Consider the following 19,710-nt stretch of genomic DNA (forward strand, 5'->3'; position numbering starts at 1 on the left):
AGAAAATATAATGCCACGATCTAAATCCATGATACACCCACACCGTGAATACTGCTTGCTGTTCTGGTCACCCCATCTGTTGCAGTGTATGCACATCCCGTCCCCCTTTGGGGTGGATCGTGGGTGTTGTGGCACTGCAGTTATAGTCTACCAGACTGTCCTGGGATTCAAGATACTTTGGCTCAATGGCCAGAGTGAAAGTGGCTATGCTGGTGTTCAGGGCTGCATGGCCTAGTGGCCCAAAACAAAGTGGTGGCCCTCGAGTGCCGGGCTGCGTGGCCTAGTGGCCAGGGTCAGGGATCGCCACCCAGGGGGGGTGACACCTGGGGTAGGAGAACCCGGGCCCTCCCTGCTTCACTGGGTCCCTGCCCAGGGTCCTGCCAGTGGCAAGTGTGTCCACCACCCAGTTAGCAAGGATCCTACTGCAACACACTGACTCTGCTTTAAGGAGGTTACAACTCACTCGCTCCCCCTCCCTGGGACACTTCTTACCCTGTTTCCTGAAGTCGTGGTCTGTTTGACGTTGGGGTCTTTGGGCTCTTTGGTGCAGGTAATTCCCTAAGACTCTGACTGCAGCTGGTTAGCTGTAGGCAACAGGTCTCCGGTCTGGTTCTCGGGATCTCCGGGCTCCTGGAGGCAAGGGCTGTAGCGGCTCCTGGCTGGAGCCTCCACCAAGCATCCTTCCTCTTTGGCAGTCATTCCAGACTGAGCTGAGCTGTTCTCCTTTATACTAGCACAGCAGTTGGAGCATGCCCAGCATGGTCTGAGGGTGGGATTAACCCTTTCTTGCTAGTGTGGGGTATGCACACCCTGTCACACCATCTCAAAAAAGATGTATTAGAATTGGAAAAAGTACAGAGAAGGGCAACAAAATGATTAGGGATATGGAACAGCTTCCATATGAGGAGAGATTAAAAAGACTGGGGCCGGTCAGCTTAGCAAAGAGATGACTGATGAGAGGATATGATACAGGTATATAAAATCATGAATAGTGTGGAGAAAGTGAATAAGGAAGTGTTATTAACCCCTTAGCATAACACAAGAACTAGGGGTCACCCAAGGAAATTAATAGGCAGCAGATTTAAAGAAAGGAAGTACTTCTTCACACAATGCTCAGTCAACCCGCGGAACTCATTGTCAGGAAATGTAGTGAAAGGCAAAAGTATAACTGGTATAAAAAAAGAATTAGATAAGTTCATGAAGGATAGGTCCATCAATGGCTATTAACCCAGATGGTCAGAGATGCAACCCCATGCTCTGGGTGTCCATAAACTTCTGGCTGCCAGAAGCTGGGACTGGATCACATGTCAAAATTGCTCTGTTCTATTGATTCCCTCTGAAACATCTGGCACTGACCACTGCTGGAAGACAGGATACTCGGTTAGATGGACCATTGGTCTGACTCAGGATATCCATTGGTATGGTCATGTTAAACTGTTCCTCTGCGTTAGAATGCTGCACCCATCCTCACTTGGCTGCAGCATCTCGGCCTGAGACCAAAAACTGAAAAAAGCATCCTTAAATTTTGGATGCCCAGCTTGAGTCATCTGAGACCTAATATTTCACAGGTGTGGATCCACTTGGCACTACAATTGCTTTAGGTTAGTTTGCAGATACTCACTCACCTGTGGAAAAATTAGGCTTTAGGAGAGTTAAGGTGGGTACCCAAAGCTAAAGGGTGCCTTTTAGAACTTGTCCCTGGGTGGTGTACTAGGCTCTGAGAACTGGACTTATATCCTGTCATTGTACTAAGTGGCACTGTTGGAAGTGCTGTCTACTAGATTAAATATAAGAGGCCCTGATCAATATGTTCAAGATAACATTTTGTTTTCAGCAAGGATGTTAATTTGGTTATCCTAGCCGAATTCTAATTCTGATTAGACAGTGACACTGAGGTCCCCTCAAAGTTTCATTTAAGTTAGTTCTTCTCTTCCCATTGCTCCAATTATGTTGTGCCGTGGTGGCAGTGCATTTCAGTGATCAAGTGTTCGTGGTATTTTTTGTAGGAGACTTTAGGATTCTTAAGGATTAGTAGGGTCATTAAAAATACAGAGTTAAAGCCAATGTGAAAAGAATCAAGTGTTTCATTGTTTCCAAAATACTTTTTTATAAAATGGAAAATAATAAAAACCTGACTTTTCATGAAGAGTGGAACTTTGTTTTTAATGTAACTAGATGCAAATATCAGCATAGCGAAAGGTTTGCATTGTGCTTGTTAATTAGTGTTATTACCCTCCATTTATTTCAGATGATGCTTGCAGAATATAAGAGAATTAAATCAAAAATACAAACACCCATTGATCAACTAATGGCTCCTCACTTAGCTAATGTAGATGATGCTATTCAGCCTGGTTTAACTTCACTAAACTGGACCTCCTTGAACACTGAGAAATACATAAATAATATTTTTGACAAACTAGGTAAGCATGCTTGTAGCGAATCAGCATTCTTCCACTAAACTCTGAGTTGTTTGCTTCAATCCAGATATACAGTCCAATGTTGAGTGCAACATTCATTTTTATTATACAAATTATACTGTTGCATAAATTAAAACACCAAAATTCTCACCCGTAATGTACTGTAATGTTTATTCACCCCATGGGAGCCAAATTCTGAGCTGCCTTAAATTCAGTTCAATCTCACTGACTTCCCTGGGATCTCAGTGGGGCTGTATGGGGTATACACCAATTTTACTGCCATGTGTACATGCCTGCAGCATGCCAATACTTGAAGAAAATAAGAGGGAAAGGGGCAAACTCTATCAAACTTCACAATTGTGATATTCTCCTCCACTTCCACAGCAGCTCCCACATATCAATCTCTACCTTGTCTGGGCTTCTCTGCACCTTTACGTAAAGGTCCTCTTATATTGTCACTGAACAACTTCTTAGCTTACTGAATTAGCATTTTTTTCTAAAACTCTTGTAAATCCACTAATACATAAGCTGCCATCCAGGGCTCCAGTGCCTTTTGAATTTTTAGCATGTGCTGTCATACTGGTACAAGCAAAAATAAACTCCACAGGCCTCACAAAACTAAAAAAACAACAACTGAAAAGAGAATACAAATAACATTGTATGGCATGCACCTTTGTCTGCAACAGCCTGGGAGAAGAGATGGGTTTTGTAGCCTGTCCCAAAGGTCAACAGATCTGGCTTACTTCAGATTCATTTAGTGCCTAAGATACCCACATCCCACCCAAAAGTTCCTTCATCTCTAATAACTAAGATTACTTATATCAGGAAAAAATACAGGAAATGGCGCTTAACATGACTCACAAAGTGAATCCTGCAACATTAAGTTACCTATCCATAAATGACCTGGGTCCCTGATTGTGGGTGTTTGTCACATATTGTACTCCACCGTTAATTCATGTCAGATCCAGGTATGCTGAGCTTGAGCAGTCACTTAAACTCTCTCAACTGAAACATCTAGAAGGAAAAAAAAAACGGTGCGGATAATGCTTGCAAGCTTCTTTTGAAGTTAAAAAATGTTATTTAAGTGCAGGGTGGTATACCTTGTCAAAATGTTGGACAGTCAGTAAATTAATCTGTATAAAGGAAAAAACGTTGTTGCTTGTTGCCGCTCATAAGTGGCAAATTTCTTAATTGCAAATTCTGAGTTTTTGAGTACTCGGTAGTGTTATTATATGGTGAAACTGGGGCCAGATTTTGCTGCACATTGTCTGTTGCACACATGCTAAAATGGTAGTTCTTAGAAAAACTTTATTTCATGAATTCATAAACCTTACTCCTTAAGTCATAACACTTAAAATGAAAGAAAATTTGATGTAATCTAATGTGATCAGTCCAAATATATCAGCATGTTGAGGACAAAAGCATGAGAAAGGAATTAGGTGGGGCTTTATAACAACTACCATCTCCTCCCTTTGAACCTCTTTTGGATTTTTTTTTTTTTGCATGATCTTTTGTTTGGAAAGCTGAGCTGGAGCTGCTGCTTGATCGAGTGAATGATCTGATAGAATTTCGTATTGATGCTGTTCTACAAGAAATGAGCAGTGTGCCGCTTTGTGAACTGCCAGAAGATGAACCACTTACCTGTGAGGAATTTCTCCAAATGACTAAGGTTATGAGACTTACTCTTCTAAAAATATGTTTAGTTACTCTACATTGAAGTATGTGCTTGCTGAGTGAGTATGACATGCTTTTCATTAGACATGAACACTGCGCTAATGATTTAAATTACTGAAGTAATTTGATAATGAGAATGACTAAAAATGTCCCAGTTCTCTGAGAGTGACATGTTTAAAATGCACAAATGTAGGAAATGCACAAATGTTTCAGTTATGAGGTGGCTTGTTGAGCTTCCAGTGTCAGACAGGCTATGGTAGTTACTCCTTGTCCTGTTTTATACCAATGAACTTAATTTGAAGAGCTTCCATTCACCCTTTTTCCTCTCACTGTCTTAGAGGTCTGACACTTGTCATGACATGGTTTCTGTGAAGCAAGAAGGGCTGGAGGTGCCTGTGAACATGCTTTGGCTGACCGGAGGGGTCAGCTCTCAACTGCCCTGGAGAGTAGTACTATGGAGATGGTTGGGAATTTTCAGGGTTTTTTTTATCCCCATGGCCTCTTGAGCTGATCTGGATAGAGGAGGCCAGTGCACAGGCAAACCCTATCCCTGAGACATTGCAAAAGAGTAGGTCCTTGGAAAGACTTCATTCCCCACAGAAGGGTATGAGTTAACCCAATCATATTCAAGTTTTTAGTTTTCACATGTAATAGGCAAGTGAAAACAAGTATAAGCTGGTTAAATCACAGTGAATTCTGGAATGAGGTGTTAGAATTACTTACAGAATTTAAAATTGCGAACAAAGAACAAATTAATTTTTAACTGACGTTCCATGGGCTTTCAGTTCCAGGGTTTCTCTTAAAACAACTAACCAAATTATTTAACCGTCCTCATTGAGCTAGTTCTTATATCCATAAATAGTCGCAGTGATGTCATGTGACTACTCACGTAAGTGTTAGCATGGTCAGATTTCCATGATTCTTAAAGCAGTAAGATACATCAAGCAGGGCATTTCTAGGCAATTGTGTAATATAATTTCAGTGAAAGACCCTCTGAGAAGTAATCATACCTGAATGCTCTCCCTTCAGTGTAGTTAGGATGTAACCTATTGGTGGCGGGAGGGTAGTTTAAAGCCCCCAATGCATGCAGTGGTCAGTGATACAAAGGTAATGGGCATCCATAATCTGTAAATTTGAAATATTTTGGGTACAACTATAATTTGGATTTAGATAGCTAGCAGTAAGTGGGAAAACAGATAAGAAAATGTCTAGGGCTGGATAAAGAATTGGAGTGCTGCTGTGGTAACCCTAAATATGGGGATTCTAGTAGGTACATTGATGCAAATACACCTGTAGTAGTGAAAACAGTCCTGAATGAATAAATTCTAAACATGAGCAAGTGGCAAAGTAAGGACTTGTCTAAACTGAAAAGTTGAACCACTTAACTATACCAGCATAATGAGTGATACAACTCTGTGTTGTGGATGCAGTTGAACTGGGATAAAGGTGCATTACACTGTTCTAGTTTATTCCCATAAGGGAAAGAAAATAAGCTTTGCCTTTATACTGGAATAACTGCATCCCCCCTAGGGGTTGTGCTGGCATAATTTACTGGGTTTAAAAAAAAAAATCACAACCTTAATTTAATAGTTGCACTGGAACAAAAATGTGCAGGCCAAGCCTAAGTCACAATTGGAAGTGATCTTGATTATTGGAAACATAGTATATTACATGTATTAGAACATTAAAATGTGCTAAAGGAAAATCTTTCCAGTTATTGATTATATTGAACTAGAATACCTGTTTGTGTGAAACTTCTCAGTGGAATATGCGGTGAAGCCATCGGCCTCCAGTGCACCCAAGAAAGGAGACCATCAGCCTTACTGTGTAGCGGGGAGTGTCTTAATACAGTTATAACACATGTAGCAAAAATAAAAGTTTTAGAGCTGACCTCTTAAAGATGGATTTTGATTTTTGACACTCTACTGACAATGGGGAGACGTGTTATAGGTGCAGTCAATTGCAGATACCTGTAGCAGAGAAGACTAACCTTCTTGAAATATACCTTGATCCTTTAGACATCAGGTTAGTGATTAGAAAATCAGAATGGAAAGACATCTCATCGAAAATTATTGAAGCCCTCTATCTCATGTGCTGCTTCAGTGCTTCTGCAAAGCTGCACCCACTATTGATCACAGGTCCAAAATCAGAGGCTGAATTGAAATGTTCTGAAATAGTTCCACTATGTAAAATCACATGATTTCTATTAAAAGTCAAAACTTTTTGTCAATCAGTTAAACTTGTAAACAGTTTTTTCAGTTTCTCAATTTTAAATTTTGGAGCTCTTCCTCACTTTTTTTCCATGGGGAATTAATAGAAGTGAAAAGGTGGGAACTTCCCCATATTTTTCAATTTAAAATTAAACTTTCTGTTTTGAACACTTTTGACCAGCCCTAATGAAATTACAAAAAAAAAAAAAATAGATATGTAACTGCTCTGTGTTAATATTTTGTCCCCTTCCCATACTTTCTGTTAACTATTTCACTTTAATCACTGTTGCTCTAAAAAAGTTTTGGTATCCCGCCTGCCAATCTTAACCATGAATGCAGCACTCACCAGTATTTCCCTTGTGACCTGATGAAAGAATAACATGGAATTGATTAATGCTCCATCTGGACTGGCTAACTGATTCAAAATTGGAGAGTGGTTTTTTTTTTAAGAAAACAAAACAAAACAAATTTGCTGATATAAATGTGACAGGCTGGATTATGCAGCTTCTTCCCTTTCTCTGTAGCGTTCCTTATGAAAACTTAATAGTTTGGTGCAAATGCTGAGCAAAGTCATGTGACTCATTAAACTAAACAAAATGACCTTGAAAAACACTATTGTTGAGAAAGCCTGATTGTGCCAGACTTGCTATTGCTAACATAATCGTTCAAAATCATGAATTAGGCCCCTTCCCAAAAATCAAGATATTTTAAAAGTAATTTTTGGCTGTCTATGTGCCTTCTGATTTTTTTGAGCTTTTAAATGAATTAAACCTAGAAAGTGTTTTTTTTTAAATAAAAGCTGAGATTCTCATGCAGTACCAGATTCCGGCACTTTAAGAAAAACAAATATCAAAATAATCATGAGATTGCTTCAGTTCATGACACTGCACACTTGATCAACTTACATACCTTATTCCATGTCTAGCCTTATTGATGGTAGTGGAATTACTTATAGGATAATGTACCACTCAAAGTTGTGTGTGCCAGCAAAGACTAAAAAAAAAATCAGACTCAACAGTATTTGATGTATTTATTGATAGGAGCTCTGTGTTCAAGGTGCACAGACTTTGCATTTGAAAAGCTCATTGGTGGAAGAAGCAGCCAATGAGCTGATAAACATGTTATTGGACACAGAGGTGCATTCCAAAGGAGAAAATGAGAAGTCAGTTCTGCTTCCAGTCAATGCTGAAACGAGTGAAGTGAATGAAAGTACAGGTAAGAGGAAACACTTCAAAAGCAAAAAGAACAGGAGTACTTGTGGCACCTTAGAGACTAACAAATTTATTTGAGCATAAGCTTTCATGGGCTACAGCCCACTTCTTCGGATGCAAAAGCAGTTGTCTTTGCTTCACACTTAGTTGTCTGTACATGTAGATAAAATATGCTGGGGGCCCAGAAGGCTAATAGTTAGTTTGATACTTAGAGCCTTTCACACCTACAGATTACAGGCTTGAATCTAGTTTAGAGTGACTGAAAGGTGATACGAAACCTTTCAGCTGCTTTCCTTATGTGAAGTAGGCTAGTGACATCAATCCAACTCGCACAGCCAAGTGTCCATGTCACAGAAGCTAGCAGTGATAGGCATTATTTGGCCACCACATTTCATAGAGAAAGGACAAGGCTTCACTGGATAGGCAGAAAGATGTATCTTCACATTCCCAGGGGTAAATCTACTAGGTCTGTATTGAATATAGAATTTAGTCTTCATGTCACTGCAAACTGCAAAGTGATTTACCCACGGGCAAGGCATTATGGACATCCGCTCACTTACACTTCTTTATAAAGATGGTATTAAAAATTGTTAATTTCCAGACATGTAATTGTATTCCTCTTTCTCTCCATAGTTTATTAAATTATGTTATAAATTACTATAATTGTACTGATTTGCTTTTAACAATAGAGGAGGAAGGGAGAAAGGAGAAACTGGCATCCTCTCATACAGCAAGTCAGATTATGGCTGGGATGTCTCCTCCTTTAACAAAGAAGAAGAGAAAGGAGATGGAAATGTTAGAGGAAGAAGCCCAAGAACTGCTTACCCACTTCAATCACCGCAATATTGATGCCCTTTTGAAGGTCACTCGGAACACTCTGGAGACCATACGCAAGCGCATTCATGCCTCTTCTGCAATCAACTTCTTAGGTAGCCATAGGTTCTACTACTTTACATTTTAATTAGTGTGCTGAAAAGAACAATTAGACATGGTATCCTAGTACCATGCTAACCCAAGGCCAGATCTTCAAAGGAGGGTGGAATAGGTGAACAAGCAATTTTGTGGGCTGGCTTGTTACACCACAGTTGCCTGCGTTGTACGTTTCCGAGGGAATTTTCCCCAGAAGATGAATCCCCAGCTACTGGTGGGTTATGTTTATTATGGCAAAATTAAATATAAGTATTTTGGGGCCAGATGCATGAAAGTAGGTGTAGCCTTGTGCATGCATAGGGTGACCAGACTTTGTAACTGAAAATCTGGGACACTGTAACCTGTTGGGTCTTGAAGTTTGTATAGAGAGGTTTTGGCACTACAGGTATCAACTCCCTCTGCTTCTTAGCTGACAAGCTGCCACAGACAAACACAGGTCTTTTAGGACTTGTTCATATATCATGAGAGTGGACACAAATCCAAATTATTTTCTTGGCAGCCCACCTTTAAAGACATAAATAAAATTAGAGGCTTTCATCTTTCATCTAAGATGCATCTGCAATTTTGTGCACCACAATATTTGAGAATTCAAAAATTCATATCCTATTTAAGGTCGTGCAGGCGGGGGAGTGGCACTATATGTGAAAGAAAATGTAGAATCAAATGAAGTAAAAATCTTAAGTGAATCCACATGTTCCATAGAATCTCTATGGATAGAAATTTCATGCTCTAATAAGAATATAACATTAGGGATCTATTATAGACCACCTGACCAGGACAGTGATAGTGATGATGAAATGCTAAGGGAAATTAGAGAGGCTATCAAAATTAAGAACCCAATAATAGTGGGGGATTTCAATTATCCCCATATTGACTGGGAACATTTCACTTCAGGACGAAATGCAGAGATAAAATTTCTCGATACTTTAAATGACTGCTTCATGAAGCAGCTGATACGGGAACCCACAAGGGGAGAGGCAACTCTAGATTTAGTCCTGAGTGGAGCGCAGGAGCTGGTCCAAGAGGTAACTATATAACAGGACCGCTTGGAAATAGTGACCATAATACAATAGCATTCAACATCCCTGTGGTGGGAAGAACGTCTCAACAGCCCAACACTGTGGCATTTAATTTCAAAAGGGGGAACTATGCAAAAATGAGGGGGTTAGCTAAACAGAAGTTAAAAAGTACAGTGACTAAAGTGAAATCCCTGCAAGCTGCATGGGCGCTTTTTAAAGACACCATAATAGAGGCCCAACTTCAATGTATACCCCAAATTAAGAAACACAGTAAAAGAACTAAAAAAGAGCCACCGTGGCTTAACAACCATGTAAAAGAAGCAGTGAGAGATAAAAAGACTTCCTTTAAAAAGTGGAAGTCAAATCCTGGTGAGGCAAATAGAAAGGAGCATAAACGCTGCCAAATTAAGTGCAAGAATGTAATAAGAAAAGCCAAAGAGGAGTTTGAAGAACGGCTAGCCAAAAGCTCCAAAGGTAATAACAAAATGTTTTTTAAGTATATCAGAAGCAGGAAGCCTGCTAAACAACCAGTGGGGCCCCTTGATGATCGAGATACAAAAGAAGCGCTTAAAGACGATAAAGTCATTGCAGAGAAACTAAATGGATTCTTTGCTTCAGTCTTCACGGCTGAGGATGTTAGGGAGATTCCCAAACCTGAGCCGGCTTTTGTAGGTGACAAATCTGAGGAACTGTCACAGATTGAAGTGTCACTAGAGGAGGTTTGGGAATTAATTGATAAACTTAACATTAACAAGTCACCGGGACCAGATGGCATTCACCCAAGAGTTCTGAAAGAACTCAAATGTGAAGTTGCGGAACTATTAACTAAGGTTTGTAACCTGTCCTTTAAATCGGCTTCTGTACCCAATGACTGGAAGTTAGCTAATGTAACGCCAATATTTAAAAAGGGCTCTAGAGGTGATCCCGGCAATTACAGACCGGTAAGTCTAACGTCGGTACCGGGCAAATTAGTCGAAACAATAGTTAAGAATAAAATTGTCAGACACATAGAAAAACATAAACTGTTGAGCAATAGTCAACATGGTTTCTGTAAAGGGAAATCGTGTCTTACTAATCTATTAGAGTTCTTTGAAGGGGTCAGCAAACATGTGGACAAGGGGGATCCAGTGGACACAATGTACTTAGATTTCCAGAAAGCCTTTGACAAGGTCCCTCACCAAAGGCTCTTACATAAATTAAGTTGTCAAGGGATAAAAGGGAAGGTCCTTTCATGGATTGAGAACTGGTTAAAAGACCGGGAACAAAGGGTAGGAATTAATGGTAAATTCTCAGAATGGAGAGGGGTAACTAGTGGTGTTCCCCAAGGGTCAGTCCTCGGACCAATCCTATTCAACTTATTTATAAATGATCTGGAGAAAGGGGTAAACAGTGAGGTGGCAAAGTTTGCAGATGATACTAAACTGCTCAAGATTGTTAAGACCAAAGCAGACTGTGATGAACTTCAAAAAGATCTCACAAAACTAAGTGATTGGGCAACAAAATGGCAAATGAAATTTGATGTGGATAAATGTAAAGTAATGCACATTGGAAAAAATAACCCCAACTATACATACAATATGATGGGGGCTAATTTAGCTACAACAAGTCAGGAAAAAGATCTTGGAGTCATCGTGGATAGTTCTCTGAAGATGTCCGCGCAGTGTGCAGAGGCGGTCAGAAAAGCAAACAGGATGTTAGGGATCATTAAAAAGGGGATAGAAAATAAGACTGAGAATATATTATTGCCCTTATATAAATCGATGGTACGCCCACATCTCGAATACTGCGTACAGATGTGTTCTCCTCATCTAAAAAAAGATATACTGGCACTAGAAAAGGTTCAGAAAAGGGCAACTAAAATGATTAGGGCTTTGGAATGGGTCCCATATGAGGAGAGATTAAAGAGGCTAGGACTCTTCAGCTTGGAAAAGAGGAGACTAAGGGGGGATATGATAGAGGTATATAAAATCATGAGTGATGTGGAGACAGCGGATAAGGAAAAGTTATTTACTTATTCCCATAATACAAGAACTAGGGGTCACCAAATGAAATTAATAGGCAGCAGGTTTAAAACAAATACAAGGAAGTTCTTCTTCACACAGCGCACAGTCAACTTGTGGAACTCCTTACCTGAGGAGGTTGTGAAGGCTAGGACTATAACAGCGTTTAAAAGAGAACTGGATAAATTCATGGTGGTTAAGTCCATTAATGGCTATTAGCCAGGATGGGTAAGGAATGGTGTCCCTAGCCTCTGTTTGTCAGAGGATGGAGATGGATGGCAGGAGAGAGATCACTTGATCATTGCCTGTTGGTCCACTCCCTCTGGGGCACCTGGCATTGGCTACTGTCGGTAGACAGGATACTGGGCTAGATGGACCTTTGGTCTGACCCGGTACGGCCGTTCTTATGTTCTTATGTTCTTAATGTACAAATTTGTATTTGAGTGCACAAATCAGATTATTTGCTGATTGTTTTGTTCTAATGTTTGTATACCAATCAGCTTTTGTGGTGGGGGGAGAGTGCATAAAGTAATGGGATAAGAGTTTAGAGGATTTTTGTATTGTTATTGACTTCAGAGTCTTTTAATGCAGCCTCAGTTACAAAATAAGTAGCTGGAATAAGTGTTCCCCTAAACAATACTAAGTTCAGTAACCACCAATATGCTATATTTAAAAAAAGCTATAGATGGTGAAAACAGATCACTGTAAATTGGTTTAGTTTCATATCTATGGACAAAATAAAGAATACTGTACAGGTTTTTAAAACTCTACTTATAACAATCGGTTTTGTTTTTCCTTTAGACAATGACAGTGCTTCTAAGCAAAAACAGAGTGCTCAGCCTATTTTTCGGACTAGCATTAACTTGTCTATCCCAAATATCGTTATGATGCCAGCTTTGGATGAGGTACAGCAAACACTTAATAAAGCTGTGGAGAGTATTGTCAGTGTCATGAAAGGAGTTGGTCAGTGGAGTAAAGAGAGAATGTCTAAGGTTTGTCTTCAGTAGACTTCCTTTTAAAATATATTTAAAAATCCTGCTCTTGAAAAATTTCGGACAGAAAATAAATATGATCATTCTACTTCCTACACAGAAAAAAATGCTAGAAAGAAAAATAGCTGCTTTGCGGCGCAGTAGCGAAGACAGTGATTCTGATGATGGAATGAGAGAGACTGGAGTAAAAAATGCTCAGGGTAATTAACTTTATAATATCACTGCCTCAGATTTAGACATAAATGTTGTCTCTCCTACGGTATGTGTTCTGGGATATGTATAACTACTTGGATATGAAGATGATATCACTCAGAATACACTAATCTTATATCACCCTGGAGGACAGATTTGTGGTGCATGAGCGGAAGAGGGTGCAAATACAGTGAGGGGCTGGGCACAATCCCTGTGCTTGCTATCCTGGTATATGAGGACCAGGAGAGTCTACAGCAGTGGTTCTCAAAGTCGGTCCGCCGCTTGTTCAGGGAAAGCCCCTGGCGGGCCGGGCCTGTTTGTTTACCTGCCCCATCCGCAGGTTCGGCCGATCGCAGCTCCCACTGGCCGCGGTTCACCGCTCCAGGCCAATGGGGGCTGCAGGAAGCGGCGCGGGATGAGGGATATGCTGGCCGCCCTTCCCCCATCCGAATTACCTGAACTGGCTTAAGGAGAGTGCTAATTGTACCCTGCTAAAGGTGTGGCAGCCCTGGCTCTGTGATGTTTAGCCCTCCCAGTACCTTCATGGAAATTCTGGCTGAGGTAGCCAAAATGTTTGTGGGGACTCCACTATGGTAGAGTGTTTCCATGACCACTCCAATGTGCACTGTGGCTTCACAGCCACAATATAGTCTTTAGACCTGCACTTAACTTACCCCTTTAGAATGTTACTTTACACCAAAAGCAGAGTGCACTTACATTTCAGTTCTTCAGTATAAGAAAATGTATTGCACAAGTGATTGTAGTGGTCACAGAGAAGCTGCTCTGAGGGTTTCAGGATGGGGTGCATGTAGACTAACACTGCGATATGAACATTTAAAGACAAAGTTTATTTTGTGACTTCCTGTGCAGCCACTTACATTCAGATACTTAAATGATTAAAAACACATTTTAAGGTGGTGTCTACTTCCTGGGTAGTGATTTATAGTAGTGTTGGAGTAAATTTAAACTTAAGCCAAATTCATCGTTTGTATCTATTTATCTTGGGTACTTACACAGTCCCTATTAGTGTAGTATCTGAATGCCTCAAACCTGCTAATATATTTATCCTCACATCACCCTGGTAAGATAGGGAAGTGCTAGTACTCCTGTTTTACAGATGGTGAACTGAGGCCAAGAGTTCAAGGGACTAGCCCAGAGTTGCCACAGGAAGTCTATGGGAGAGCAGGGACTTGAAGCCAGGTCTCCCAAGTCCTAGCCTAGCACCTTAATCACTGGACCATCCTTGAAGTAATACTTAAGTACACATAATGCTAATTTAGTACTTCCATTTTTTAGGACATAGGATGGAGAGGGTGCCCTTTTGGGATCCCCCTTTCTTTAATATCAATATACCTGAATGGTGGCCCACCTCCCTCTGCTTGAGATGATTTGATTTTGTCTTCCTCCAGAGCTGGTTGATGCTGCTTCCAAATACCACACTTTTGGCTTAGTCACTCCAAGTGATGTACATGATATAAACTCCTTGAAAGAAAGAAAAACAGGGATTGTTCGGGTGAGACCGAAACAGAGTGCACTGCCCTACTCTGTGCTGGGGAGCTTGAAGTGAACAGGTGGCTGTTTGGTGACAAGGATTGTCTCTTCACTAGGTGTCTTTGGTGAAGAATGGCTTTGTATCAGCCACTTGTAAAATTGACTATACTCTTTTGATGGATTAAAATATTAAGACTTAGAGGGAATGCCTATTGAGAGACCACTTGTCTTCAACTTGGGAGTTTTGTCGAACTGAGAATTATAACATTTTCTTAAATTGGTCTTTACAAATGCTTTCAATGGCTCTGTCCTTTTAGATACCACCTCAGAAGTAGCAACTGCAAACTTGCCTGCTCCAGTGCAAAACAAAAACTACTACAAAAGTGTTTCTGAGAACAAGGAAATTATTAAATTGGTCTCTGTACTTAGTACTGTCCTCAGTGCTACCAAAAAGGTAAGCAAGCAGGGTTATGGTTGAATCTTACTATCTATGGCACTGTCCTTATGCCATGAAATATAAGGAACCTACAACACTGGGCTAATGTATATAGGATGGTGACATGCTTATAAAAATTGCTTAATGACAACAAGAGAAACTGTGATGGTGGAGAGAGAACATTTGTAGTTGCATCATGTCTAGAAAGGGTAACTTTGAACAGTAAAAAAGCACACAGCTCTGAAAGCTTTATGGGAGTTCAAGCTTATTGTTTAACATAAAACTAAAAATGGATAACAAGTCCCCAGGGTGTGAACTACCCCACTGGACACATCTGAAAGAGTGTAGCTAGTACATCTTAATGATTTTTGACAGAATGAGGTGGTAATTTTTCACTAGTGACCCAAGACACTTGCTATAGAAATGTATTGGTGAGAAGGCAAGATCCTGAGTACTCAAGTAAAAGTTCTGCCAAAGCTAGTGGGAGTGCCTCAGTAAGACTGGTGTATTAAGCCCTCAGAGGAAAATCCAGCTGCTGCCTCTGCAGCTGTGGAGGGGGGCATAGATGTTCAGCTGCCTGAGGTGCAGTGGTCTGGCTGTGGGGAGATGACCCTATGGGTGTATATTCCTTGCATGCTGTGGTGTTCATGGTGTGAAAGGGGTGAGCCTATGGTTACCAGATGTCCCGATTTTATAGGGACAGTCCCGATTTTTGGATCTTTTTCTTATATAGGCTCCTATTACCCCCCACCCCCGTCCCGATTTTTCACATTTGCTGTCTGATCACCCTAGGTGAGCCATAGGCCCAGAGACTGTATTGTTGTAGGGGCAACGAATGTCTGCTGGGCCTACTCAGAGCCACTGGCTTTTGAAGGTGCTCTGCAGCCTGGGAAGGGGGATTTACCTTGCTCTACCCTGTATCTGCTCATCCTTTAGGGCTGGTAACTGCATTGAAGATTTGGCCAGAAATGCATACATTCATGGATGGAATAAAGGGCACAGTTGAGAATGTGCATGTCACAGTACATCATCAGTGTGCAAAAGGCCTAAACACTGTTCTGCCTAACATATAAGTGAACACCACTGCCCTGTGGATCTAATAGCAATGTCCAGCACATGACACTGGTAGAAATCCAGGATAGTGGTTATTTCCTCATAGGCAAGTAATAAACCCCAAAGTAATGTTTATTTCTCATTATTCAGAAGTTGCAATATGGAAGTGGGTTACTGGAAAGTGCCAAAGGCAATATAAAAAAATAAAGATTGCAAACTAATTAGGCACACTTTTGTCTCAAAACTCTTCTTGGCTATGGGAAGAGAGATAATCCAAAGAGAAGAGAAAATGCCTCCTCTATTTGAATTCTTGCCATCACACCGACTAAGGGCTTGTCTACACTATCGCACGGGGTTGATCTAAGATACGCAACTTCAGCTACATGAATAGCATTGCTGAAGTCGACGTATTTAGATCTACTTACCACGGTGTCTTCACTGCGGTAAGTTGACAGCTGACCCTCTCCCGTTGACTCCGCTTGCACTTCTCGTTCTGGTGGAGTACCGGAGTCGACGGGAGAGCTCTCAGCGGTCGATTTATCGCATCTATAGTATAGTAGATGCGATAAATCGACCCCCACTGGATCGATCGCTACCTGCTGATCCGGCGGGTAGTGTAGACAACCCCTAAGACATTGCCCCTTTTAACCTAAAGGGACCATATTATTTCCACTGATTTGTAGTTGAGGTTGCATACTAGTAACTGAGGGAAGGTTTTAGTACTAAATAATCTAACAGGTACATGGTGACTTGTTCAGCCATATTCAGTATGATTAGTTTTTTTGTATCTGAATAGATATTGCATTCTAGCAGTATTTGCTTAACTTAAATATTTCAACACCCTCCTGTTTGGTGCTGAAATGCAGCTTACTCCACCATTTACTTCAACTGAACTTGAACCAACATCTGAAATATCTGAGAAATTACTTGTTCACAGCTGCTCACTGAGAAACTTCCTTTGACCTTGTAATTTATTCCAGGAGGTTCTTACAGCTCTGGAGCGTTTCAAATGTTATGACCACATCTGGCAAAGGAAGAAGGAGGAAACCATCAATAAGTTCATAACAGGGAATCCTTTACTCTCTGAATTTGAGTCCCAGATCCTCCATTTCAGAGACTTGGAGCTGGAGATAAACTCGGAGCCTGAATACATCTGTGTGGGAGCTATGGCACTATATAGTGGTACAGTGGTCAGCTCAAGTATTTTGTAGAACAAATGTTATACTTTCCCACTCTGACCTTTATCATTAATGCATATTGAAGCAATTGAGACTATTACTTAAAATGCACTTTTACATTCTCCCCATAATTATACCTCTGAGACCCATAAAAAGATTCTGTTGAGGGACAGTATCTTAAGCTTATAGCCAGGCTTCTGTGATAAGATCTACTTTTACCCTTCATGCTCAGATCTGAAGCATGAATTATCTGTGTCAAAATGTTACTACTGTTTGGAAGGAGTCAAATGCATTTACTTATATTTAGAATCAATTCATGAAATTGTTTCAAAGTTATTAGGGGGGGAAAAAACTACTTGGTATGCTCAGAACTCATTGGTGGCATGGCTGCAAGGGATGGGTGTAGTTGCACTAGCAGAGGGAGACACTCTGTTGCAGGGGATAAAGTGGTGTATGGGTGTGTGATGTAATCACACTAGCCAACACATGGGCAGAACCAAGACTCAGCCGGCCTGCCTTTCCCCTTCCTGCACGTTCCCTGCCCACCTGTGCAGCATGGGGGCTAGTGGCCCTGCAGAGGGAGGGAGGAGCCTCATTCTGTGACCCACAAAACAGGTAACATGCTCATGGGAATAAGAGGGCTCCATGCATAGGAACGTATGACAGGTCAAAATAATAAATGTCACACTTTGCACAGGTAATAGAAGGACATACAAGCAATAACCTATATTAAATGGGATAATTTAAACTAATCCTATGCATTGTCACTAATATATATTCATCATTGAAGCCAGAGCAGTTTCATGTCCTTGATTTTGATCTTGCTGTAAAAGGTTTTACAGCAGCATAGCAGAAGTAAGAATTGGGGCCTTAATTTTCCCCATTGAAATTGGAAACTTGTGCCCATTAAATAAATGGCAAAGCTCCTACAAGTTAAATGAGTAGTTTTATGTATCATTAGTTTTTTTAAGATTTCACTTAATTCCCTACCCCAATTATTCTAAAATGATTTAAATGATAATTTTCCCATCGTGTTTTTATTTAACCTGATAGTTCAGAGAATAAAATTGGAGTGTGGACAACTAAACTGATGAACAAGATAATACATGTACAGTGTGAGCGCTCACAATTGTGTAAAATAGAAATTAAGTAAAGAGCCAAACTTTGGCTCCCTCTGTGTGAATTCACAGCAGGGGAAGAGTGCAGGGTCCATCCAAAGCACTCCAATACAGGAATCAGTCATCATTCAGGTGCACCCTGGTTGGGGTGACACTTGAGCTATGAACAGTATTATGTACCCCAAAAAGGGTGGTGGGCTGGGTTCTGTGCATGGTTTTTCCCTCACCACATGCACACTTGTACCTGGAGGCTAGAACTGAGGTTATGCACTTACAGAAGAGTGGAGCATTGGTTATAGCACTTGTGAAAATAGGACGCTGAAATGCTTGTAGAGATACAGTCATTGCCACTCTTCAGCATGCTCTCTCCAGCATCCCTGAAGACATGACATAAACTGCCTTCTATAATCATATAGGCTCCAACTACCGAAGCTCAGTGGCTCAAGGACCCTTGTCCAGCATCCTTATGTCGCTTAGAGGCAAAAACAGGTCCTTGACAATTAGATTATTTTAAGATGAAATTGAAATGATCATTCTGACAAAATGTACATTGCTTTTTGCCAAATCTCTTAACCCCACAAACACAAGAATAAAACACATATGTAACAGTCATCTGAAAACAAAATCAATGTCTATATTTGAAAAAGTACTGACAATTTAACAAGAGGCTCATGTGTATAAAACCTGCTTTTGGGGAAATGATCTAAAATGACTTGTTCTCTGTTTTCTAGCTGACCTGAAGCTAGCACTGGCTGCAGAAACCAAGGCTTGGATGATTGAGTTGGGGCGTCACTGTAACAAGAAATACAGAACAGAGATGGAAAACATTTTCACATTTGTAGAGGAAATCGGCAAGAAACTGAATCGACAAATTAAGGATTTGGATGACATAAGAATAGCTATGGCTGCATTAAAAGAGATTAGAGAGCAACAAATCCCCATAGACTTCCAAGTGGTACCTATTGAGGTAATCAAAAGGAGATAAGCCTGTGTTTACTTGCAGTGAAAGTTTTGAAAATGTGATGAGAAAAAAAATATATATATATAGTAGTGCTAATATGAGCTAATTAGTTAAATAATAAAATGAGTCTGGTCCTGAAAGTCCTTCATGTGCAGGACTCCCATTATGGCAAATGTAAACTCAATGAGCCAAGAGGCAGCACGTAGGCATGAACCTGTCATAGCAGCAGAGAGAAATGGAGAGGCTCAGACAAGTGGAATTCTCAAATGAGAATTACTAAGGCAGTTGACAAGAAGGTTGTTGCCCTTGGGTGCAGCAGAGGCCAAAGCGTATGGAGACACAAAGGAGGTGACTGTTAGATGAATAGCCAGAGCTCTTTGGAGTCTGGTAGAACAAGTCCATGCAGGCTTAAATGGCAATTGCACAATGGATCCTGAAAAGAACTGGGCTTCAATATAGGTGCTAGAGCAGGATAGGTGATGTGACTGTGCGGCTTCATGAGTGGGAGAGGGCAGGCTGCAGGTCTGTGCTGAACTATGGGCATTTCAAGCTGACAGGTAGCCAAAACAAGAGGCAGGAGATGGTAACAGGTAGATCGACACAGAGCTGTAGGGAGTTGTATACGGTGTAGGGAAGGTATACTGCAGATCTAAGTCAAGAAGGAAGATGGAGGTGGAATTGAGCCTGAGGATGTACATCATGCTGACGACAAGTACTTGATAAAGAAAGTGTTGCTGACTCTTGGGAGAATCACAGGTTCTCCTGATCAAGACAGAAAATTTAAAGTTTATGCTGTAATTTTAAAGAAAATATCCATTTCCTATTCGA

At 40.7% G+C, this 19,710-nt stretch overlaps 1 protein-coding gene across 1 annotated transcript in view; it reads left to right on the top strand.

Moving 5' to 3' along the window:
- The window catches only part of DNAH5 (dynein axonemal heavy chain 5), a 248,587-nt gene that overhangs the window by 78,775 nt on the left and 150,102 nt on the right, over positions 1-19,710 (top strand). Inside the window, exons 19-27 of the mRNA XM_065398374.1 lie at positions 2,249-2,420; positions 3,941-4,086; positions 7,342-7,510; positions 8,202-8,441; positions 12,263-12,453; positions 12,554-12,653; positions 14,466-14,590; positions 16,606-16,807; positions 18,653-18,888. Of these exons, the coding sequence (XP_065254446.1) occupies positions 2,249-2,420; positions 3,941-4,086; positions 7,342-7,510; positions 8,202-8,441; positions 12,263-12,453; positions 12,554-12,653; positions 14,466-14,590; positions 16,606-16,807; positions 18,653-18,888 (1,581 nt within the window). The remainder of the gene's footprint in view (positions 1-2,248; positions 2,421-3,940; positions 4,087-7,341; positions 7,511-8,201; positions 8,442-12,262; positions 12,454-12,553; positions 12,654-14,465; positions 14,591-16,605; positions 16,808-18,652; positions 18,889-19,710) is intronic.

This window comes from Emys orbicularis, chromosome 2 (genome assembly GCF_028017835.1).
Source record: "Emys orbicularis isolate rEmyOrb1 chromosome 2, rEmyOrb1.hap1, whole genome shotgun sequence".
NCBI classification, from domain to species: Eukaryota; Metazoa; Chordata; order Testudines; family Emydidae; genus Emys; species Emys orbicularis.